The sequence below is a fragment of the Ambystoma mexicanum genome, chromosome 8 (assembly GCF_040938575.1).
Source record: "Ambystoma mexicanum isolate Mex_15411 chromosome 8, UKY_AmexF1_1, whole genome shotgun sequence".
Lineage (NCBI taxonomy): Eukaryota > Metazoa > Chordata > Amphibia > Caudata > Ambystomatidae > Ambystoma > Ambystoma mexicanum.
The window spans coordinates 1,054,631,243-1,054,656,448 of NC_090929.1; the positions used below are offsets into that span (position 1 = coordinate 1,054,631,243).

Here is a 25,206-nt window from a genome sequence, read left to right on the forward strand (position 1 = left end):
TGGACCTAAGCACTGACCTGGTCTTCACTACCAAGATTGTCCTGCCAAATACACCCTAGATTTTTAATTTTGGGCTGTGAACTTTAGCTCATCCCTAGAAAAACATGGATTTCAGGATGCTTCCGTACTGCAAGAAGATATTTTGGTCCAAACAGAGCGACCTCAGTCTTGGCTGGATTGAGTTGCAGCTGGTTTTCTGCCATCTAAAGGCTAACCTCATTGAGGCACTGTATGACCTCCTTAAGGAAGGTTTCATCAACATTCCCTATTTTAATGAACACCTGGGTGTCATCGGAGTAGGAATCAAAATGTTTCCCATGACTCCTCATGATGTCCATTAGTGGCCGAAAGATAAAGATTAAAAAGTTGGGGTGACAGAGAAGATCCCTGTGGTAATCCCCAAAACCCAATGGAATAGGATCTGAAAGAAAACCTCTTAATTGAACTGGCTGGCATTGGCTCGAAAGAAAGGATCCAAACCATTTAATTACCAATTGCTCTCAGGCAGCTAAGCAGGATGAGATTGTCAACCATATCAAAGGCTGCGGAGAGATCCAACATTACCAATAATGAAAGATCTCCTCCATCCGTGGCCCCTGATAAATCATCCAGCACTGCCAGCAGAGCTGTCTTGGTCCTAAATTTAGGCCTGAAACCGGATTGAAAAGGGTCAAGTAGTGACTTCTTCTCCACTTACTCCTTCAATTGGCTGGTAAACACTTTCTCAAGCACTTTACCTGTCCATGTGAGCCCCGATATCGGTCGATAATTCTGCAACGTAGATGAATCCAGGGTTTTTTTTTTTTAAGAAGGCGTTCAAATTGTTGATTGCTGGTGAGAACATTATGGTCCTCCTGTTTGCTGGTGAGAACATTATGGTCCTCCTGTTTGCAGATGATACTGTTATTTTAGGGGCAATATTGGCCAGATTATGTGAATGAGGGCCACTAACAACTATCTCCAGAAAAACAATCTAGACTTAAACCTTAGAAAAAGTTCGGAATCTTCATAGTGTGTGCTAGAATGAGTGAAGAATTGAACATAGATAGGGAAGGGTTCCAACTGGGTTCAGATATCTAGGTATAATCCTGGGGACCCCATGTGAATGGGTTTACCCAAAATATAAGGAAGGCAGTCACGAGCATCAGCCACTTCCCAAAATGAAATGGAAGAAAAAGCGTCTCATTCTGCTGAGCACCAGCTTTGGAGGTAGGCTGAGGTTAGATGACTGAGAAAACCCTGGGCCTGGCTGTAGTCAAGGTGGTTTGATGGCAACCAGGCAGGGACCTTCGTTATGGGAATGGCAGAATAAAGAAGACCAAGGCCATGGGAAGTTATAATGGAAATCAGATAGCTTAGAGTTTGGGAAGATTTTGGGAAGGCGAGTCAAAACTTTTATGTCGTCCAGTACAAACATTTGGTCTGAGACTAGGGCTCAGTTGGCGAGGTGGTCGGCAAAGGAAGTAAAGAGGATCTTGGCTTTTAGGTGGTGTTGATGGTGAGGGTATACACTTTTTATCTTACATATTCCTCTTTCTTTGGAGTTACGTCTGTTTTGCGGTGTACGCTTGAAATTTGAACAGGTACGTTTTGGACTTTTGGCTTGCAGTTGCAATCTGCATGAGCGAGGTGTTGACTAAGAACCAGCAATCGAGCTAGAGGCTGGTGAAGAGATATGGTATGTAGCGTGCCTAGAGCACACCGAGAGGAGTAGTTACTTGGGGTTTTGGGTAAAACTGCATTTCCATTGGATATGGTAGTTCAGGAGAAGTGACTGGTTCTGTGGGACAAGCCCATGCATTGGAGAAGTTGGGATGAACCGTGGATGCGATGTAATCAAGTGGATTGTTAATAAGTAGGTATGGAGAGTTGTGCTATTGTATATCAGATTTGTTGTGGGGGGACGGGTAGAGCAGTGAGAGGGGCACAACAAGCAGTGGTGCATTTGACAATGTAAGCCATTGTACTGACCTTTGGGGACACCAAGAGACAATTATGTTTGAGAACAATCTCTGAACACAAACACCCTCAAAATACAAGGGGGCCTGTTCTACGACGAAATGTGGAGATTTTACCAAAATACTTGCATGGCTGGAAGAGAATCCTTCACATATCAAGTAAACTAGTCTGGCATGCAACGAAACAGACTCGACTCTACTTCAGTCCTATCAGCCTTTCAGATGTATCGCCTTAATGGAAATAGTGAGATTTCAGTAGATGCCCGTCCACCTCTTTGACCCGGTTTCAAAACAAGGGAGGGTGTTGCATCACCAGATAGATACCCGGTGGGATTGGAGCACTTGCCAAGCTGTTGCACCAAACATTCAGGGTAGATTGACTGTAATATTAATGCTTCCCCTGCTGCATACCAGCCATGGCTGCAAAGCTCTGCAACAATCTCCCCAACACCCTGGGAAAGGAAGCTTCCTACTGGACCTTCAGAAAAAAAACTGAAAACTTCTCGCTTCGCCTAAGCTCTCTAAGCTAAGACACTAAGACAATCGGATATCTGTCTCCCCCCCCCCACCTGTTACTCCCCGCATATTGTGCTGCTCAAACCAAGAGTTTAAGACATCATGATATCCCTACCTCCCCCTGTGGTTTTTTGTGTGTGTTTCTTGTATTTTCTATATTTTGTATTTCTTGTCTAATAATGTAACTAGGGCCTAGATACCCAAGGATTCAGCGCGCTGCAATAAATTCAAAAGTAAATAAATATAGATCAACAGTTGCCTTTCACCAATATTTTGGATTCCTTTTCATACCAATTTAGTGATACAAGATATCCTGCACAATACTTGGAACTTGCGAACGCTTCTCCGGACTTCTTGTTTTAGCAAATGCAAAATAAAGAGCAGTGTTTTGTACAATCTTTGCAGGAAACATATTCACATAAAATAGATCCGTGTACTGAGCTGTTTGTGTGAATATGTTGCCTGATAGAGGATTTTTACTACTGGAATGGATACTCTGCTGGAAAAGGTTTGGCAGAGTTTCTGGCATTTCACTCTCAAGTTTGACAGTAAAAAGGCATCATGTTAGTCATCAGTTTTATGACCTCTGTGTAAATAACTCGCAAATGATTTCTGCGCCAGAATTACTCCCCTTGCATCCAGTGTAGGAATGTTCCGGAACAAGGCAGACTCTTCTCAGTGCTGCCAGAGTACTGCTTTGTCCTCACGCCCTGGGCTAGCCCATGTTCGTCATTTGGGGGTCGACAGGGGTTGCAACTCTAACCCCCGAGGTCTCCTTTGCTACCCTTAAAAAAACGTACAAAAAAATCAAACACTTAAAAAAAAAAAATTAAGCTCCTGGGTTGTGGCCAGTGCCATGTGGCTCTTTGTTTCTGGAGTGGCTGGCTATCTTGTTCAGGCCACTTAACAAAAATAGGGGGGACTCATTAAAGGTTTATTTCAGGCACACTTCAGGGGGTGAGTCACTGATTTAGTCTGTTCTTAAACACTTGAAATTCACAATGCAGACAAAAACGTCCAAAAAGCATTTAGGATAGAATAAGCATCCATTTCAGTCTATGTATTTTGCTTTTCGCAAGTTGCAATTATAGCATGTTTTTTTATGCCGTTGTGTCTGTTACGGTCATCACAAGACATTCCATCTCGGTGACCTCGGTCACTTGAAAAAATCCTTGCGCCTAAAAGCTTGTGAACAGTGTTGAAATGTTTGACCATAGCACATAAAAAGGACCTTGATGTCATTGTGCCACAATTTATGTTTTGGTCTCAGTTAGAGTGTAATTCACTTTATGACTTTTAGAACATTCAGACATGTAATTGCTCGTTTTACTAGAGCCAGCAAGATAGCTATAGCCAGTAAGATAGCTCAGTAGGTTGAGCGCTCACTTCTGCGATGTGTGTGAGACCTGAGGTTGCAGATTTGAATCCCAGCAAGGCCAATTCAGCCTTTCATCCTTCTGAGGTTGATGAATGAGTGCCAACACAGGGTGGGTGATTATATATATATATATATTCGATATAAACTAAAGCGCTTAAGTGTAAGTGCTATATAATAACACATCATTATCATTTGGCCTTGGACGTTTGCTTGCATTCACAGATTAGTAATTTGGTAATATGGGCCTATCCACACTGTTATTAACGATGGATATCTATTCTTGTATGCAATGTATATCGCATTACAATGATTTCGTAACCATATTTTTTCGTAGTGTACATAGGAACAGTGCTATGTAATGCCAATTCCAGTTTTGTCAAGGAGTGAAATGTTGTGTGCCATCGCTTCCCGTGATGTCACTTTGGGGTGGGGTCAAATTACATCACGTCCTGTGATGTCACAGGTCAATGGTCGTGTGGTGTTACTTCCACTTCCTCTGGCATTTTGGTGAAATGACGTGTCTGGGCTAGCCCAAGAATCTCCCAGGTTTGTTGACAAGCCAACGCTCTCACCCAAGAGCAGTCAGAGCTTATCAAAAGACTCGGCACGGCGGACGAATGCAGAAACAACCAAAACTTCACATCCTGTTCAAAAGTTGTGCAGATTAGTACATGTCTTGCCATTTACAAATCTTTGTTTGGTTATGGTGAGTATTGTGACCAGGGAAAAGTGTAGAGTCCAATCTCCATTACTCGCTAAAACAGTTTCTTGCTATCACAGACATGTTTCAAATTTTAAATTGTGGGTATTCTAAATTCCAAAAATGTTGTTTACTTTTATGCAAATCGCAAGTCGTGGGTTCCATGAAGACACTGTGTTGCATGACGTGGCTTAGGGCCACACCCCTCGGCCCCTCCTCTCCTTCATCCTCCCCAGCCCCACAAGGAGGAGGGGGTTCAAAGAGTACATTTTGTCAATTTCCAGCACTGGTTGTATGGTTTGAAAGCTCTGCACTTTTACTGTGGACGAAGGAGCATCTTCTGGAACAAAACACCATCACTGATACAACGCAAGTAGAAATAGGTCAGCTTTATAACTGCCTGGTTCTTGGCTGGATTTGCGCGTTAATCTGGACCTCTCCTCTGATTTCAGTCCAAGTATAGTCTCTTTAGGCTACTGTCCTGAAATAATAAAGAAAGGAAGCTTGGCTATAAAAGCCACGCCTTCTGTGTCTTCATAAAGTCTTCATGAATGTATGGTCTTTTCCTCCTTTCACAGCATAGTCTGGACCAAACTCCCCTTTCTCTCCCGACAGAACACAACACTGCCATTTTCGTTCACAACATTGTGAAGGAGGTAAACACTGTTGTTGGTGTAGTGATCCACACAAATGCATTCAAAGCGTCAAAGCCAAATGTTTCATTGAAGTTGTTTGCTGGGGCTTAGAGGTGCAGAGGTTGGGGTTGCTGTGGTGTAACATTAATTAAAAAAGGCTACATTTGGCCCATTCCATCCCACCAGCACTCACCTAAGGTTTCTTCTTGGTCGCTTAGAGCTGTTAATACAATGAGGTTGAAATAGGTTTCCTGCTGCTTTGCCTGGATGTTCAAACCAATACACCTTTCTATTTAATTATAAAAAAAATCACCATCACAATTGTCACTTCTCTTGGTAGTGTCTTCAGAGAGTCCAGAAACTGTATGGTCCAGAGTCTGAACAACCCCTCCCCTCCACCTTCCCACTCACCTTAACCGGTTTGAGGCTCGGCCGCATGAGAATCTAGCTCTTGTGAGTAGCGCGAGATACTCCCAGTGGCATGGAGGCATTTGCATCCAAGGGCCTGAAATCCAGCACCCTTCACCACTAACAGATCCAATTCCCAGAAGCCCCATACAGCAATTAATTTTGATGTGCATGGTATCAGAAAACACACTCATTCACTTGCCCACCTGACACATGAGCTCCTGTATGACATTGGACCTCAACACATGCACTACATACATCTCGTATGACAAATATTTCTCTTTGAGGACTTTCGGGCGAGATGGTGACATTTGGTAAATATGACTGCTCTAAGATATACATTTCTTCTGTATTCTTCAGTCACTTCATGCATAATACGGCAAGCTCTTTTGGGTTTACATGATTTGTCTTTTTTCTTTTAACAAGTTTGCTAGTGTAGGTTGTATTACCAAAATAAAGCCTTGACTGGCGAACTGAAACTGACCATTTAATATGAGGCTAGCATTGTGAAAGAGAGATCTTGTATTTGCAGTAGTGTGAGAGTGAGCAATAGCCTACTTCCTGGTATCAGCCTCATGCAAACTGCCTAACACAGTCGGTAAACTGTGTGTTCCTGGATTTTACTCAACAGGTAGGAAAAGACACCTAGGATGCTGTGATGACAATCCTATGGTCTGACCCGGCCACTCCTTCCACAGTGACAAGGAAAGACTCCTAGAGCGCTGTGATGGCAATCTTATGGTCGGAGTCTGCCACTCCTTCCACAGTGACAAGGAAAGACACCTAGGACGATGTGATGGCAATCTTATGGTCTGATCCTGCCACTCCTTCCGCATAGACAAGGAAAGACACCTAGGATGCTGTGATGTAATCTTTTGGTCTGATCCTGCCACTCCTTCCGCATAGACAAGGAAAGACACCTAGGACGCTGTGATGGCAATCTTATGGTCTGAGTCTGCCACTCCTTCCTCAGTGACAAGGAAAGACACCTAGGACTCTGTGATGGCAAACGTATGGTCTGATCCTGCCACTCCTTCTGCAGTGACAAGGAAAGACACCTAGGATGCTGTAATGTAATTTTATGGTCTGATCCTGCCACTCCTTCCGCAGTGACAAGGAAAGACACCTAGGACAATGTGATGGCATCTTATGGTCTGATCCTGCCACTCCTTCCACAGAGACACGGAAAGACACCTAGGATGCTGTCATGGCAATCTTATGGTCTGATCCTGCCACTCCTTCCTCAGTGACAAGGAAAGACACCTAGGACAGTGTGATGGCAATCTTATGGTCTGATCCTGCCACTCCTTCCACAGAGACAAGGAAAGACACCTAGGACGCTGTGATGGCAATCTTATGGTCTGATCCTGCCACTCCTTCCTCAGTGACAAGGAAAGACACCTAGGACAGTGTGATGGCAATCTTATGGTCTGAGTCTGCCACTCCTTCCGCATAGACAAGGAAAGACACCTAGGACGCTGTGATGGCAAATGTATGGTCTGATCCTGCCACTCCTTCCGCACTGACAAAGACACCTAGTACGCTGTGATGGACATCTCAAATTATTACGCAAAAGAAAGGCTTTTTTTATTAGTTTGAGACCAGTGTACTTGTTGCTGTGAAACACAAAAGAAAACAATTGTGATGAGGTTAATTAGTCGGAAGTGGAGAAAACAGTTAAGGAAAACCAGTATAAGAGAAAGCCTTATTTTGATCAAACGAAGGCTTGACTGTGAAAGGGAATGCAGTTCAAGTGCAGGATGCAAGGTGGTAGAGGCCTAAGAGGGTGGCCAGAGCATGTCTACTAGCCAGTGGGGCTAACCGTGCAAGTGTTAGTGACTCTAGTGTGGACCGAACGAGAGCATGGAGGGAAGTGGAGCATACAGATCAGAGCTCTGGTGGGGAGTTGGCGGCATAAAAATAAGTTGTGATCATAAGCGCAGTCAAGAGTTTGCTGCGGCAAATGTTGCGGAGTTATGAAATGTGAATGACACGAAGCACTGTTGCAGCACTTGCTCCCCAAACTTACTTTTCGCCTTACCTGATTATAACATTTTAAATGAGCTACTGGTAGCTGTAATTCCAAGTGCAAATGTTATCCTCAAATGTTGTTCTGTTGCTCTATGTCCACCTGTATATTATTATTAGCAAGCGCTATGGATTGATGGTAGACAGGCAGCCAATCAGCATTCTAGTACTGTGGACTGTAACTGCTGTTAAGTGGCTGCAGTTTTGAAGGAAGCCAAAGGAACACCCACACAAGGACTGACTGCCTGATTTGACTTGCGTGTTTCCTTCAACATTTTTTGCCAGTTTGACTGCGGATCAGTGACTGAAAAAAAGCTGTTCGTGTTGACGTGCAAAAGACGCCTGATTGTTTCGTCTACGCAGGTCCCCCTGGGAAGAATAATTGAGTAAAATGCTAACTTGTCTTTAGACACATTCCATTCATTGTAATGTTCTCTTTTGTTGCCTTGCCTGCACGTGAGCTGGCGCCGTGATTACTTCGTTGTTGTTCATTGAAAACAATCTCCCCTCTACAGCAGTGCATTGCTGCACAAGTGTCACAGTGTCTACTACTTAGTTTCCCGAGATTTTTGAAATCTCAAGTAACACGTTCGTACACCAGACACAATGGCATGGTCAGCACTTTGCTTTCGAGCATGAACATGTTAACAGACACACGGTTACACACAGCTCACTGCCTTATTGCCTCAATTTTCAGGACATTCGCAGTTATTAACCCTTGCTTTACCCAGTCACTAACTCAAGTTGTGGGCAGTACTGGATACATAATTGTAGTATTAGAACGTTGTACTCGTGAATGCTACCTACCTCCACTTGTGTTGTTTCTATCATTGTAGTGCATCGTCGGAAAGGGGGACATGCGTTGTAGGCACTAGGTTGTCCATGTGGTCTGTGCGGGCGTTTGTGGCTATGGAATTATTGATTTTTTATTTATTTGCATTTATAAAGCGCTCATCAGCCCTGAGGCATCGTGGCGCTGTTACAGAAGGTTCACTTATTTACAGAGTACATAGGAGGAATGTTGAGAAATAAGAAACATTACAAAGTACAATGCATTACTACAGCTAGGTATGTTCCATGGTTACAGAGGAACTCCTTTAAGTAAAGTCTAGTTGAAGAGTTTAGTTTTCAATGCTTTTCTGAACACGGTGATGGTGAAGGAGGGTTCATTTCTGAGGTTGCGTGGCAGCGCACTCCAGTTTTTTGGTACTAACACAGAGAAGCTGGCACCACCGGCTTTGGCTCTTTTGAACACAGGAAATGAGAGCTGGTAAGACGTTGTGATGCTGGGGCATGGGTATTGCAATGTAAGATGACATTACTGGTTTGTTGGTTGGGGACACTGGCCCAAAGGGTTGCTGCAGGTCCCTCCATGCAAAAAAGTTGTGCTGACTTCTGACTCTGCGTCCACTCCACAGGCAGGTTCTAGCTTCCAATAAAAATCCAGCTGATCAGCATTTACCCTTCACCATTTTGTTTTGCTTCACCTTTCTCTCTCTTTTTTGTTATCCCAGGGAGGAGGATGTTTTGCTTTCCATGCTTCGACTTCTAGAGTGTGAGAGGGCTACGGTCGATGCCGCTGGCGCCATAGGACTGGCTGCTCTGGTTGCCGGGAAGCTGCCAGAACTCAAGGGTAAAAGGTACATGATTTCAGCTGCTGACAGAAATTGAAGAGGCTTTTCTGTCTCTAGGCCAACTTCCGCAGCTCCCGGCGGGTTTGAGGTTTGTGTGGGAAACATCTGTAACATGGTGAGAAGAGAAGGCGGTTCTCATGGGCCTTGTAACGTTCTTTCCAGGTTTTTTTAGGGTACGCCCATTTTCATGCATGGACGAATAGAGGCCATCTGTCTCACTGATATCCTACCGTATCACTGGCAGGGCCAATTTCAGGGAGGTTTGATGCGTCCACAGTTTATGAGTTGGTTTTGTGAAATCTGTTTGACCCCTATGGTGGTAGGTTCGAATCCCAGCAGGTCCACATAAAATGAGTGTGATTGTCCTGGGTAACAATGAACATCAGTTACATGTTTTTAGTGCTGCGAACCCTCCCTACTCCCCCATGCCCTCAGCCCTAGGTAAAATATGCCCTCTACAAATACGTGTTAACTTGTAAAGTAACTGAAGTACCAACGAGACCAGTCAACATAGGTCACATTAAGAATTTAAGTATTTTTTTTAATTTTTAATTCAACATTCAAAATGTATAGTGTGATTTTAATGTTTAAGCAGAATTTGTTTTTCAAAAGTATTTTATTAATTTTATTAGCAATATAGAAATAGCACATAACTTCAAATCAAGTCACTTTATTTAGATACGAATCCATTAAAATACACATAAAAAATAAAGAAGAGTAGATAGAGTAATACATTAAATATGCAAATCCTTAAATGTGTACGATGATGGTTTCAAATACGAATAAAGTGATTTCATTTAGTACAGAACTTGTTTCACAAGCTCAAGTAGTTATGTAGCACAATATTTAGTCAATTTTACATTCCCCATCACCCTGAACCCTCCAAAGTCTGCAAAGAGAAATTAAATCCAGTGTCAACAAAATGGCACCACAGAGGGCCATTGTCCATTGAGTAGCACCTTTGGCAATAGAGGAGGAACAATTGTTAGTCCAATAAATGTTAAAGCGAGGTAATCCGGATCTCGAAGAAAATAAACACTTCCCAAACGCCTACCATCAAGTCCCAGGAACTCTCTAAGCCCCCAGCCCATGATATAAGTCCAATTGGTTGAGAGCTTTCCGGCAAGTGGAACCGTCATCTCCTTATTTTCTCTGAAACAATGCAAAAAGAAATGTCCTCCACTTGGCCTCGTATCTCCCAGGCAACTCCGCCACAATGTGCGAAGCTGTAAGGTGATAGAGGGAAGGTGGTGAATTAAATCATAACCGCTGGCATTGCTCTGGGCAACGTTCCAGACCATCGTTTTTCAGCCTGCCATTCCTTTACAGAAGGGGAAAGACCATCATGTTTGGTCCCTACCCAAAAGAGGCAGTCCAGCCTGAATGACTAGGCTACATCCTTTCTGCATGAGACTCAAGCAGCTCCATACATATTACAGGCTCATTGGCCATCACCAGTGATCGAGGTATAACCGTCCCACTCGGAGTGACTTGCACAAAACAGAAATGTGATGGCTGAATTAATAATATCATCTGGCATTACTATGGGCAACTCTCCAGGTTATTCTTTTCATACCACCATGCCATTACAGATGGGAAAGACCATATGCAAACCAAGATTGGTCCCACCATAAAAGGGAGAGTCCACCCCGGACCTTTGGGTCATATTCCTTCTGCACAAGACCACAAGGAACCCCAGACATGTTTCAGGTTCATTAGCCCTTGTCAGTCAGGTGTGCTTAGGTCAGTAGGCACTGCAAATTCACTACCGACATCTGCGCATAGCCATCACACCCAGGGAGACTGAATAAAAACAGAGTGATGACTGGAAGGATTTGAATCATAGCCTGGCATTTCTCTGGGCAAAACTCCAGATGACTGTTTCTCAACCCGCCAGGCCACTACAGAGTTGAAAACAGTATGAGCATCAGGGTCTGTCCCAGCCCTAAAGGGGGTAGTCCAGCGGGTCACATTTCTTCTGGACAACACCACAGGCAACCCCAAAAATGTTGCAGGCTCACTGACCATCTTCAGTGAGGTATGGCCTAGGCCTGTAGGCATGGGCACGCTCATGACCCACGTCTATACATACCCGTCCCACTCGGGGTGACTTGCCCCATACAGAAAGTTGATGCATGGAAAGCCTTGAATGAATCTTAACCTCTGGCATTGCTATGGGCAACCATCCAGGCAATCATGGTTGAGTCTCATTATGCTTAAAGTGATACAGATAGAATCGTAACCATACCTGCTGTGATACAGAGTCACCCTAACAATCTCCCAGCCAGGAACAACCTTCACTTTCCCTAACCTTGATTACTTAAGATGAAGACCTTGGACCCCTCTTTTGTATCATCTTGTCTTCAGTTGGATGGGAACAATGTTCTCTGTCTTGCTCTGATGAATAGGATCTGTCTTGCAGGTTTCAATTCACAAGTGTATGGGCCGCAATCTCAATTTTCCTGCTTGCATTTATGAGGATTTTCAGATTTTACTCTTTCAGGTGTCCTGTTTCTTCTATTAACTTGAAACATTCTCTCCCCTTGTGTCCTTGGCAAGGCTGTGCACAATGGCTGCACCGACAACCTGGTCTGCGTGTCTCAGCAAAGTCAGCATGTCAGGTCTCTCGCTGTATTCTCGATCCCTTCCAGCATCGTCCATTTATTTCAGTGTGGCTGTGGCTTCCATATTTATTTACATGGTTGTTCATGTTAGTTGCATTTAAGCGTCAGCAAGCAGTTCATATGTTTTCTTGTGCAACTTGTGGTTACTGTGTCTGTCCTCTAGCTAAGTGAGTCATGAGCATGTTTTTCATGTCTATGAGCAGTGCGAGCAAAGTGTCTGTGTAAGTTTGTGCAGGAATGCGTATGTGCTTCATGTCTAATGCATCTACGTCATAGTCTTAGTCGTGACATCAATAGCTTACTTCGTGGTTGCAGTTAGCCGACTTGCTCCATCGACTGCAAACGTATCTCTTCGTAGACATCAGGGTAAGGTCTAAATGGTTGAGTGAGTACTGTTTCTCGCATCTACGACACATCGATGATGGGGAGGAGGGGCCAAGAACGATGTGCACATCTGTTTTCTGTGGCGTCGAGATGAGGGGGGAACGGTGCAACGAGAGCCACGCCTAGGTCTCCCTCTTCAATCCTCCATCTGGTCGAGCAATAGACCACACTTCCTTGGATGTTCTCCCTGCTTAGGTACGGCTTGGGAATCCATACTTTCACCACTCCGCCCAGGTGACCTTTATACCTCACCTGTTCATCGAAAACCTCAGGTCATATAGCAGCAGTCTCCATCAGGTTTGCATCCAGAGGATATGAGAATCTCGGGGGGAAAGGGGACATTACATCAAGTGAGACTGTAGTACTTAGAATGTCTGTGTCTGTCCATCTGCCTTTGTCTCCGTGTCCAGTAATATTTTCATCCCTACTGTCTTCTTTGTAGTCTTCTTGCACTGGGCCTTTGCTATTCTGATGAAACAGAGCACTAAGGCTGCTACCAGTACTTTCATCCTATCGGCCATCAATAATGGTATCCAAGAAAAGATATATGTCAGCCAATCTTTTTTTCCCCTGCTGGGCTGGTGATTTCTTTCATCTTGGCATGTAAATCTGATAATTGCATGATAGTTTCTGTGGGGGTTACATTTTTCCCATCGAGAGAGGGCAAGTATGTTCAGCAAGATGGGGCGATCTTGGTGCACACGCCTCCTTGCATAGCTGTGAGGAAATCCAAAACATATCTATTCTGGAGGGTCATGAGCCTGATAGCTCTCAATTCTTCCTTGACGGGGTTGAACCCCTTAAACGTCAAATTGATCGTCTGCAACAGTCCCCATCATGTTATTTGGAGCCATTTGGCATTTAAGTTTTTCAGGACCCCTGGAACAACGGATGCAAACAACATTTCAGTTCTGCTGACCAGTCTGTGCTCTGGTGGTAGTGCATTGGGTGCTTCTTCCATTTTGGATGAGATATATTTTCCTCGTTTCACTCTTGTCAACTCCACAGATCTTTTCTTCCTTTGGTGCACCTTCATTTTCGTGAACCCATCCATTGGTAGGTGTTTCTGAGGCACTACTAAAGCTGGTGTATTTATCAGTACTAAAGAGCATATGCCTCCCCAGTTAGGTGGCAATTGCATATATGCTTTGGACCCACAGGCCCAGTAGTGGTCCATTATTACTCCAGTACCTACTTTCATACCCAGTATCTTCGACGTTCATTTAAATCCTTTATTCTCCCCAACCTTCACTGGTCCATCATTCCGGAAACACAGGTAAGCATTGTCAGTGGTATGATAGTCATAGGGCCTGCTTCATTTTCAACCCACGTGAGCAGTTTGAAACTCATCACCCATTCTTTAAGGCAGTCATCATTTTCTTTCTGGACCATTTCTACTGGAACTGTTAGGAGTGCCTGTGCTTTGCACCCCATCATCCATTCCATCCATCCTTCTCCTGTGAACACTTGACCATTCAACAAAAGTTGAGATCTCTCCCAGCAACATGGCAGTCCTCCTGTTTCCCTTTTCCCTTTTTTTGGGCACTACAATTCTTTTTGTGTCACTACTCTTGTGTCCCCTTTGTTTGGGCCGTCCAGTATGTATTGTATCATCTTGTCTGAGCTCCAGTAATTGTCCATCATTGCTTAAATCTTGATGTAGCTTTCTTCGAATGGGAACATCTTTTGCGACAACCATCTCAGTGTGGCCCATCTTCCATGAAATTGGCCTCTCGTGGTGCAGAATGCTAAGTGCATGAAGTATTGGACTCTGGCTGCTGGAACTTTTGTTTCTATGAATGTTCTGGAGGTACACATGGCTTAGAGGATGAGAGAACACAGGAAGCAGCTCTCCTTTGTGGCTTCTCTCTCCACCTTTGCCACGTGCTGGTACCACATATTTCTGGTGACGTGGGCTGAATGAGCTAAATAGACATTTACATGCTCAAAGTTAGTAATTTCACTTCTCATAAGTCTTTTTACTTTGCGGGAAGCTCTGGAAATTAACTCAGGGATAGCCTTTGTGACAACGGGAATAGGGGTTGTGTTAGCATACTCTTCAAAGTGTGTGTGATACAATGCAGCCTTTGTACAGCGAGGAGGGTAAAGAGGTAGAGATAGCAGAATGCAAAACATGTCAGCACAGTAACTCTTGCTGCAGTGTCCATAGTTTGCATGTGGGTACTTTCTCGAACTCATAACTCTGGAGGTCATCATTGTCAAAACAGTTAGGCTCTTCTGCGATAGTACTGTACTAATGCGGCAATAAGAAGGTGCTCAAATATAAACTGCACCTTGTTATTACTGAGCAAAGCGACAATAGGCACGTTACTTCTTGTTAGAATTGGCTAAGTGTGTGCCACGTAAAGGAGGAAAGCATAAATGAACCATATTTCTGTTATTATTGGCTCTGAGTTACTATGAGTTAATAAAGTGCTTTTTCTTCGATAGTGCAATTATAAAATTGCTTGTCAAACTCATTTCACAGATGCACAGGCATTACCTAGTGTTATGACGTTGTCTGTAGGCTGCCGGTGCTACTGGCATTCTACAGGCAACTGTGGCTTGCTGTTTCCGCTGCCCGATATCCCGTTATAGCAGGATATTACGGGCAACAGAGGAACGGTAAATTCCCATTCCCTGAAGTAACATAGGTCTCCACATGAATGGAAACACTGAGGCATCGGCACAATTCATAACAGTGCCGGTGCTTCAGAGAAAGATCTGCCAGTAGGGAATTGAACTACTGGCAGGTGAGGCCTATCGGAAGTTCACGGCCCCTAACGGCAGATTTGTAGTTTGCCAGGGTTTGTACTTTTTTACAGAATCTAATGGTTCGCATGAACCATTAGTTCTAAAAATGCTACCACCAAAGGTTCGAACACCAAAAGTTCGATCCTTTGGTGGTAGCATTGTAAAAAAAAGAAACAGGGCTGCGGGAGTGTCCCCTGCATTGCCCCGCTCACTATACTTTGTAGTATAGTGAGCGGGGGTTGCGGGGGACACCCCTGCAGCCTTCCGTAAAAATAAAATGAAAAAAAAAAGAAAAGAAAAGGACCCTGCAGCGCCTGTTCCAGAAGTGAAAGGGAACTGGCACCGCAGGGACCCAGCGTGAAGAAGAAGGTAAGTGGGGTTTGTTTATGTTGGGGGTGTGGGTGGGGGTGTGTTGAGGGTGTGGGTGAGGGGTGTGGGTATGTACGTGTGTTCGCATGAGAAAGGTGCAAACATTTGGTACTTCGCACCTTTCTCATGCGAACTTTCCGGCCGCGGCATAATCAGCCGCGGTCGGATCACGTAGATCTGTTTGCCGTCCGTAAAAGGTGCCGGCACCTTATGTCCGGACCAGCAAACTTATAAGGAGGGCCAATGTGCCTAATTTAGCTTTCTGTGTACTTTTGACTAGCTCTGGCCTTGGAACGTGTTTGAAGCTGTTGCTTTTATTCTTTTACTTCTTCTTGTGATGGATCATCTACGTGTTGGGCAAGGGGGGTCTCATTTTGGAAGGGCTTCATGTTTCCCAGTTAGTTCCATGCCTTTTTCCTACTAGTTTGATGGCCTTGTCTGTTGCTTGCTGTACTATGAAAGGGCCATCAAAGCGCGGCTTGTGCCACGTTCGAATAAAATTTCTTAAAAGTACTCTGTCCCCTGGATAAAGAAGTGGTGGTTTGAGCAGTTCAGATTGTTCTACTGGTATGTTATCTTCATCACCCGTCTTCAACCTCTCCCGTCGCGCCTTGAGCTGTTGAGACATAAAAGGTACACTAGCCATCATTGAAGCGAGACATTCACGCATTTTGTTAAGGAGAACAGTCGCAACATTTTGGGGATCCATCAGTGCTCTTGTGGGAGGAGCAAATGGGAGGCGCATTTGTAGTCCTGTCACCCCCTCATGAGGGGTTAAACGTGGGTCAGACGCAGGCTGATTGCACAATGCAAATAATGCTAAGGGCAGTGTGACACAGACATGGTATCAAGAGACGACACAGACAAATGAAACACAGTTTGAAAACCTTTCTTCTCAATGGACAGGATGGTGCAACACCTAACTTTCCTAACTCTAAGATGGGAATGTTCTCTAATGAAAAGAAAACGAAGAGAAGTCTAAGTCTGGCTGTCCAAAACAAAATACTGTGTGCGTCAAAACCTATGTTTGTCCTCACTTCTACAGAATAATGGGTGAATGGGATTTGGCCAACTAAATAGTGTTCAAAGTAAAGTTAATGTGACAATGGAGCCTTTCTGCAGCTCCCTTAAAGGCACTTTGGATTATAAAGTTCCGCATGTCTCTCAGGTTTCATTTGGCAAAGAAAAATTCACTTGGCAAAAGAAGTTCACTGTACATTTTCCTGGTACAGTCTCTTCAATGGGTCTCTTCGGCTTCCCTCGCCTAAGCTTAGACCCTCGTGGTTACCCCTGTTTAACTGGTTTCATTGTATTCCCTTTAACACAAAAAGTTCAACTCACAAGTGTTCCACTTGTTAACATCACAGTTAACTTGGCTTCTTTCAGGACTCCCTTCCCCATTCTAAACTAAGTCCTTTTAGCTTTTCTTTTATTAGATCATGCAGCTCCTTGCTTTCAACTGGGCTTCCCACGTAGTGGCACAGTTGTCATACCAACACGGTCCACCCATTACAGGTCACGCATCCAGGTGCCTTATCCTTAATAGAGTACTATTTTCCTTACACTGGAATCTCTGCAGCCAACCTGGATCAATCTCCCATCTGGTGGCCACACCGATGCTTTTCCAACACTCTGGGCCTCATTACGATTTTGGAGGCAGCCATGGTGCTATTAGCTATTAGTACCATGGATGCCTCCAAACCGGGCTCCATTACCGCGTTCCTGCAATGAGGACTTACCGGGTCATTCCGACATAGGAGGACCCGGTAATTCCTCCTTGCAGGAACCATTCCCCATTCCCATTTGAGCCCCCATAGGGCTCAAATGGGAATGGGGAGGGAGGTAATAACGGGCACATAACAACTGGCCCGTTATTACCTCCCTCTTCCCCTCGCGGGACCCAGAAAGGACGCCTGGTTTTACCAGGTGTCCATACAGGGTCCCGCAAAGGGAACCTAATAATCGGCACTCCCGTAATGAAGAGGGCCGGTCCCGTACTGGCCCCCTTCATTACGGGAACGCATGGGTCATAATGAGGCCCTCTGTGTTTTCTGGGGTCCCTGCAGCCAGCCGGATCAATCTCCCCCACCCCTAGGTGGCCACCCCAGTGCTTTTGCAAGACTTGTTGCTTATTCTCTGGTCTCTGTGGTCAGCCTGGATCATTCTCCCACCTGGTGGCAACCCCAATGCTCTTCCAACACACTTTGTTTGAGGTCAACACTTTGCTATCAGTTTTGGGAATGTTGCTCCCACTTAATTTCTCAAACAGCTCCCCCTTTTTACAATCTCTATTTTGCTCACATTCCATGTCCGCGCACAGCTCCCCTCTGTGCAGACACGTACATTCTTTACACAGTTATTCGAGAATGTGTAATCATTCACGCGACCACTCTGCCACTATGTATCCTTGTAATTCGATTTCACACAACGCATCTTCGGTCTTACGTGTTCGGGCTGCAACGTTGTATCTTGCTCACTTACTTCAATACACACCGGCCTCTCACTGCGTTTCACTCACTGGTTGTGCTTTCTTCATTCTTGGGTTAATGTCTTTGTTATCTGAGGTCAGGGTCTCCCCACCTGCCCCTCAGATGCTCTTGGGCTCCTGTCCTGGCCTAGGGGAACAAGCATTTCATTGTATCAACATAACAATGGATCAGAATGTCTCCCTTCTTTGGACTTATCTTCTTTGCTAGAAACAGGGTCATTAGCCACGCTTCTCCCGGATGCTTCCTCCCACAGACCCTCAGCATCTCAGCGTCCCTGTTTCTTACAGCTGGTCCTGGCCAGCCACAGCTCCTCAGCTCTTCTCCCAACTCTCTCCGTTTTTCCTGGAAAAACTGGCTTGGGACTGAGAAGGGATCCCCTGCTGGACTCAGCCACACAGCCTCCCTTCTGCTCTCCAAACTGCTGCTCTCTGCACTGTTCAATGCCCCACCTTTTATACACCGGAGCCCTGTCAAGGGTTTTCAGATGTGAGTCCTTGGCCTCCTTTGCCTGACTCTCGTTAGGCCAATTGATAGGACGTGCCTAACCCTTAGGTCCCCTTCTATCCTGGTCAGTCCTGGAGTGATGTTCAATAGAGTGCTGGTGTGTATAATTGTTAAGTGCCTGACTCTGCCTGACCTCATTAAAGGGACAGCCTAGTGGTGGGGTGTAGTAGGCCTCGTTAATATCAAAAGAGGAAACCCGGTAGACTACTGTACAAACCAGTTGGCAGTGTCTACTCTGTCTATATCCGGGTGGATCTATATCAAAATATAATAGAAGACAGAGCTAGCGATACAGGTACTGATCTCAAAACATCTAAAAGGAATTACAACATAATTTTTAATAATAAGTCAGAAAGTTTAAAAAACATGATTAAATTCAGTGGTCCACAATACAAAACTTCTCCAAAAAAACATAGCAATACGTAATTGGCAGTAGATGCTTGGTAAAACAAATTCAAGAAAAAACAGAGTACATCTAGGACAACCTGCTGTGTACCAAACTCCATTTGGATTAGTATATCATATTCTCACGTCTCTGTTTTCAATCCAGAGAGCTGTCTCGACATGTTTCTGTTCACAAACACAAATAACGAACATTCATCAGGAGAAAATAGTTACAACTAAAAACCTAGTTCCTATAGAATCACAGACTTGATCTGGGTCAGTCTCATAGAACCTGTAGAGTTAAAACATATAAAAACAAAGGATCAGCTGGTGAATAGCTAAATTGCTTCGTAAAGTTCTAAATTACTGAACTCGAGAACCACAAAGGAACAATTTACCTTGTCTGGTGCTCGTGGGGTATATAATACAAAAAAAGCTACTAACATGAGCTTTAAACACAGGAATATTAAAAGAATGTCCCTGAATGTTGGAGAGAGATCCAGACAAGTAATTCTCTTGAATAGAGTTTTCTGGACACCAGTAAGACTTAAGGAACGAAATTTACCAGAGTTAGACAGCTGTTGGGGATGTGGTCACTTTCATGGCACTATGGAACATATGCTATGGGAGTGTCACAGGGTGAGGAATTTCTGGTCGGATGTGACAAGTATGATGAACAAGGTTGTCAATGCAGATTTGGAATTTGACTTTGAGACTCTAATACTGGGGGAATCCACCATGTTGGACAATTTAGGGAAACATCAGATTACATGGATTTTACGTGGGGCCATGATGGAGAAAAAACTGATCCTGAGAAATTACAAATCAGATGTTCACCCGACGTTGAACGTGTGGATGGAGGATATGTATCGCACAAGCAATGGACACATTTTTTATAAAATATGGAAGGCCTTTTTGGATAAGGGCTAGTCAGTCGTTGGAGCTTCCTGTGTCGAGTTAACCTGTATTCAGATAAGTAGACATGCATGTTTTCAATTTACTCATTATATTGTTCATGTCTTTTGCTTCTTGGTTTGTTGCTATGCCAAAGTTTTCTAGAAGGTTGTTTCAGGTCAATGTTTAGAATTGCTATTGCTTTTTGACTTTTGCATCACACCATTTCTGTCAATCACAACAATGTTGCCCCATTTATCCGCTGGTTTGGGGCATTCATATTCTCATCTACTGCCCCACCGTCCAGATCTCATTCAATGTCCGAGATTCCTGATGAAGTTTTACGGTGCTACCATTTGATATTGGTTCTAAATTTGGTTGAATTTGTCCTGAAATGTGCATACCCGGTCTTCCCGGTAATCTTGTTCATCCCTATAGAACTTTCAAATTTTTTGATGTTTTATTTCATCCTGGTATTCCTTCAGCATTTCATACATCTTATCATAGTTCTTTTCTTTAGTTGCCTCCAGTGCTTTCATCTTGGATATTTCCTTCTTCATATTCTCAATTGATTCTGTTGTCTGTATGTGTTCTCTTTTAGCATGTTCCACCAGTATTTATAGCATTGTTTTTGAGCTGCTATTCAGATTTATTTCCCATTGCTCAGCGAGATTGTTATCCTCGTCTTTCGAAAAATCCGGGAAGATAAGGATACGTAAGCCTCTTGAATTTTGCTTGTTTTTAAGGTAGATCTTTAGAGACACAATTTCCCAGAACTTGTCTATTTCTTTTTTAGATATTCTTTCTAGTTTGACACATTTTTGCCTTGTTTATTCCTTACATTCTGAAAGGCATGTACCATGCTTCCTCTTGGTGTAAATAGTGTTGCTGACTCCTCCTCTCTGTTTAATAGGTATTCTGCCATTTTGTTAGATCCTTATTTGGACCTCGAGTCTGCATGGCTGCTGATGCACCAGGTGCTAGGTACATTTGTGGGGGTTTCTTTGTCAGACTTGGACCCTGCGACTGGTTCCTTGATGTTAGTTTCCCATTTGTCGCTATCCTTGTGTAAAACGGATAGAAACCACTCTGTTACTCTAATAGGCCTATTATAGTTACTCTTAAGGATGTGCCAAACACATTTAGTTTTTGAGTTTCATGTATTTCTTTTATTGTCCTTGTTTTTACTAGGTATTCTTCAATCTCTCTTGGTTGACCTCTTTACATATCTCACTGCCCCTCTTGGTTGACACATGTTTCAGCTCTTGAGCCTTTCTCAAAACCGGGCTGGTTCATTTCTATATACAAAGTCATTGTTTCAAACATCATAACCACACATTGTTTCAAAATAACATCACCACTGTTTATGCAAATTAATTGCACATTACAAGACACAGAATGGGGGCTGGTATCAGGGAGGATTGTTCAGCGTGGACAAAGAATGAAGCATAAAACATATAATAATGAAGCACGGCAAATGCAAAGGTTATACTAGACCCAATTAGTGAGAATAAATTGGAGAACAAGAAAAAGAACAAGGAGAAAGAGAGAGAGAGAAAAAAGGTTTTTAGTTATGTCATTATAACATTTTGAATGTGAGTTTTCATATGCTATACAGCGTTGTTTTGTCACCATGTTTCCACATCATCATCTTTTAAACAAAGATTGCATTATTAAGGCACTGCTGTTTTGCCACTGTGTCCCATGTTTATCTCCCATTCTTAACCATATCATTCAGCTCATATAGATTGGTTGTTATAGAACAAAGGGGATACCATATTTCACCCATGGATACCCCACTCCTAACCGCCAAGGACCTTCCACCCAGGTGATCCTCCCTCGCTTGTCCACCCCCAAGTTCTGGATGCAACCGCAATGGCTGTCCGTTGGACACCTGAGAAGAGCATCCCTGGGGAATAAGAGTGAGAATACCCTCAGGTTTCTCACAGCAGGCAATGACGCCATCCCGTTTTCAGTGTCAGTTTTATCTTTGCAATTCTTTCTTTGAGCAAGCAATTGAAGAGTTAACAATATCCATTCGCTTGCAGGTGATAAGTGCAGGAAAATGTATGCTTAATTGCCAGCTGGGCTGTGAAGTCCTTGAACACTTGATTTACGAAGTTAGGTCCATTATCTGATCATAGGACTTTGCACACCCCTACCATGGGAGCACGTCTCAAGCAAGGAATGTCGCCGCACTGAGGGCATCGGGGTGTGAGCATGGACCAGCTTTGATCCAGCAAGAAAATGGGCATACTACTACAAACATATACCTGTAGCAATTTCAATTGTGAGTTATGTCCACATAATCTATGTGGAGATGTTGGAAGGGCACATTAGGGCGCGGTATTGCTCCTCGCACTATGTGCAACATGTGAACCACACTGAATTTCTGGCAGATAATACAGTTGTGCATAAAGGTGGCAAAATATTCTGGCAAGTTGGTGCAGATTCAGTCTTCCCCAATATGTGCTGAAAGAACATCTTTGCTAAGGTGGTTCGGGTAGTCCAGCTGCGTGAGTGCAATAGTGCAAAGGGGATAACTGGCTTTCCAGTGCTTTCCTGTCACCACATTGCATCAGTGGGTTTTATCGAACACCCTTTCTTTATCCACAACTCTTACTCCTCTGCTGGTACTTGTCCCTGGAATTCTTTTATTTGGGTAATGGGTAATGGAATATATCCTTCATGCAATATCATGCTGAGTGCTTGTATGCGCCTATTAGGTGGGGTGTCAAACTCATTTATTTCTATGAATATGCTGCTCGCTTTGGGTCTGCGGCTTTGTCGCCATGAGAAACCACATCCCTCCCCCTTGTGTGGGCTTGGCACTTGACTACCGCTCTGGCTAATGGTAGCTGCAGTGCATCTATGAGCCTGGCAAATAGGGGCACGTGTTGTTTCAGTGTACCATCAGCACATCGAAAGCCCCTCCTTTTCTAACGTGACAGTCTTGCTTGTACTGTTGACATCACATAGGCGGAGTCAGAGTACACTGTGATTTCCTCATCCTCATACGCTTCGATGCCATTATAAGAGCTACTAGATCTGCCGCTTATCATATTGGCCTAGCATGAAAAAAAGGCATAACATTTTCCGGCACCCCATCACCATCAAATGGCCCATGAATCAGACATGGAACAAACGAACAAAAAGGAATAACTGTACAGCAAAAGAATTGGACTCATAGATCCCACAGTCCCCAAGATCAAAGTACATCCCACAATGAAGAGCAGTGAACTGACAGCCGCCCAATTAAGACCCCACCTGGATGAACAAAGGAACAAACAACCAACAAGTTACAAAACAAAATATACAGACTCCAATAACTAATCACATTGGCACAGCATGCCAAAGATGCGCAAACTACTAGCACCACCACCATCGAAAACCTTGACACCAACACAAGAAAATCTCACCAGAAGGAACAGAGGGAAAGTCAGCAATACACCTGCAGGGATACTCAAAAGCAACTGACCCGAAAAGCACCTTTGGACCAGCATAGGGGTCAAGCACAGCCCTTTAAAAATAAAACTAATCAGCCTACATTCCTTCAAACGTGTGCCGAAACAAGACTTTTATCATCGAAACCCTCAAAATGTTCCTCATCATTTAGACCAATGAGAAATCAAAGCATGCCAAACTAACTTCACTAAGAGGTACTGCACAAAGAACATAACCTTTAACAGCCTCGTGTTTCATCCACCCTCACTCAACACATGCTCAGCAAATTGCCAGCACACATGGCTCTACACAGCCAAACACCCAGACTGGCCAGGCTGTCCATCTGGAAATAAAACACCCCTGTTAAGCGCATTATAAAAGAACAATTATAATTGTTATGTTTTTAGGCATCAATAGAAGAACCCACATTATTTTGGAGACAAATTAGAAAATCAATATATCTCACTGGTGGGCAGGATTGGTTGGGAAGTAAAATACTTTTTGTAGGCACAAGCACCGTTCTGTAATTCTCCGAAGAAGAATCTCATCCTGAGCCCCCTCCTCTAATGACCACCCTTCTCACGTTCTGCTATTGGTGCCAAGCATGAGAAAATGACGATGCCCAGGAATATTTAGCTGGCGCCTCCTGGGCCCCAAGGCTTTCAAAATACAAAACTGATTTAACTAAAGATTCCTAGAAAAGGGAGGTGTTGGGACTTCAGGAGGAGGGGTGTCAACATGTAGATGGTAGCAAACAGTAATCTTTAATATCTTTTCCTGTGTTTGCATAATCCCAGCCCTTGAATTGCAGGGGCCTCTATGGATGTGCAGAGTGCCAAGTCAGGCGCTATGGCCGACCATCCCTATGCAATTCTGATTATGCTAGACTTGCATGCACTGCTTGGTTAGACACTATTTGAAAAAGAAAGTGGTGCCAGATATAGAAACAAACACATTGGGAATAGATAGCAGGAGACCCAGGTTTCAAGCTCCGCTCCAACAGGCATTCATGGCCGCTTTTAGGTCAATAAAACCGATACAGAGAGGGTGGAAACTAGTCATTATTCTTCCTTTGCAATTCTTCCTTTGCCATAGTCCTCCCTTCCGCCTTAACCCAGTCATTCTTTATAGCATAACAACATGGAGGTACAATGGGGGACACTACCACGCCCCTAGCCCCATAACTTATCAGAAAAACCTTCTATTGCCCCATTTCTTCTATCCATCTCATGCAGCACTTTATTGTTCTTTTTCTTGGTGGTTCTGATGTCATTGTTCGTTCCGGGTGAGTACGGTATCTTGTGTTCATCATTAGGACTCAGTTCGTCGTGATCCAGCATATACTCTTCCTCCGAACATTTACTGTTGCCTGCATAACCTGCTTCTATTTGATCACCGCTTTCTGTTTGGTGTGGCAAACTTCCTGAAAAACAATGGATTTCCGGTAATTGTCTTGTCTTTACTTTCAGTTGTGATCTTTTAACCTTGTGACGGTGAGAGGTTCAAGGTCGAATGGTGACTTCTCATGTGCATACTTTTGGTGGGGACAAGGGTGCTTGTCTCCCCCCCCGACTTTTGTGGTACACTGTTCTGTCCCCCTCATTTGGCAGGGGCCCCTTTCATTTAGATACTATGTCTCCGCTCCACACAATCCCCCCAACATTTTCAGCAAAGTTACACCACTGTGACTTCTACAAGGTTGTCTGTTGCCTCACCAGCAGCAAGTCGCCTTGTGTTATTTGTGTCTTTCCTGCTCTTCTCTTTGTTTCTTCGTATTGCTTAATTTTTTCTTTCTCTTGAAAATCTTTCACCCGGAATAGCTGTTCATCTTTTCTCTCACTGATGAATGGAATGCTGATGTAAATGGGTGTCTTTTTTCTGCCAAACATCACCACTGCAGGGCACTGTTCTATGATGTTATGTAGGGTAATCCTGTAGTCGCACAGCAGCTGATGGAGGACCTGATGCATGTGTTTGTTGCAGATGTGTCATAGTTGTAACTTGCGCTTGAGAGTTCCCATAAAACGTTCCACAACTCCGTTCACTTGCGGCCACAGAGGTGTGACACGCCCCTGACGAACCCCAGGTATTGCAAAAACATGT

General features: G+C 44.0%; 1 protein-coding gene across 2 annotated transcripts in view; it reads left to right on the top strand.

Moving 5' to 3' along the window:
* Nucleotides 1-25,206, top strand: part of LOC138472715 (L-threonine ammonia-lyase-like) — a 406,130-nt gene that overhangs the window by 268,025 nt on the left and 112,899 nt on the right. For both annotated transcript variants that reach the window (XM_069611031.1, XM_069611030.1), the window contains one exon: nt 9,138-9,263. In XM_069611031.1, the coding sequence (XP_069467132.1) occupies nt 9,138-9,263 (126 nt within the window). The remainder of the gene's footprint in view (nt 1-9,137; nt 9,264-25,206) is intronic.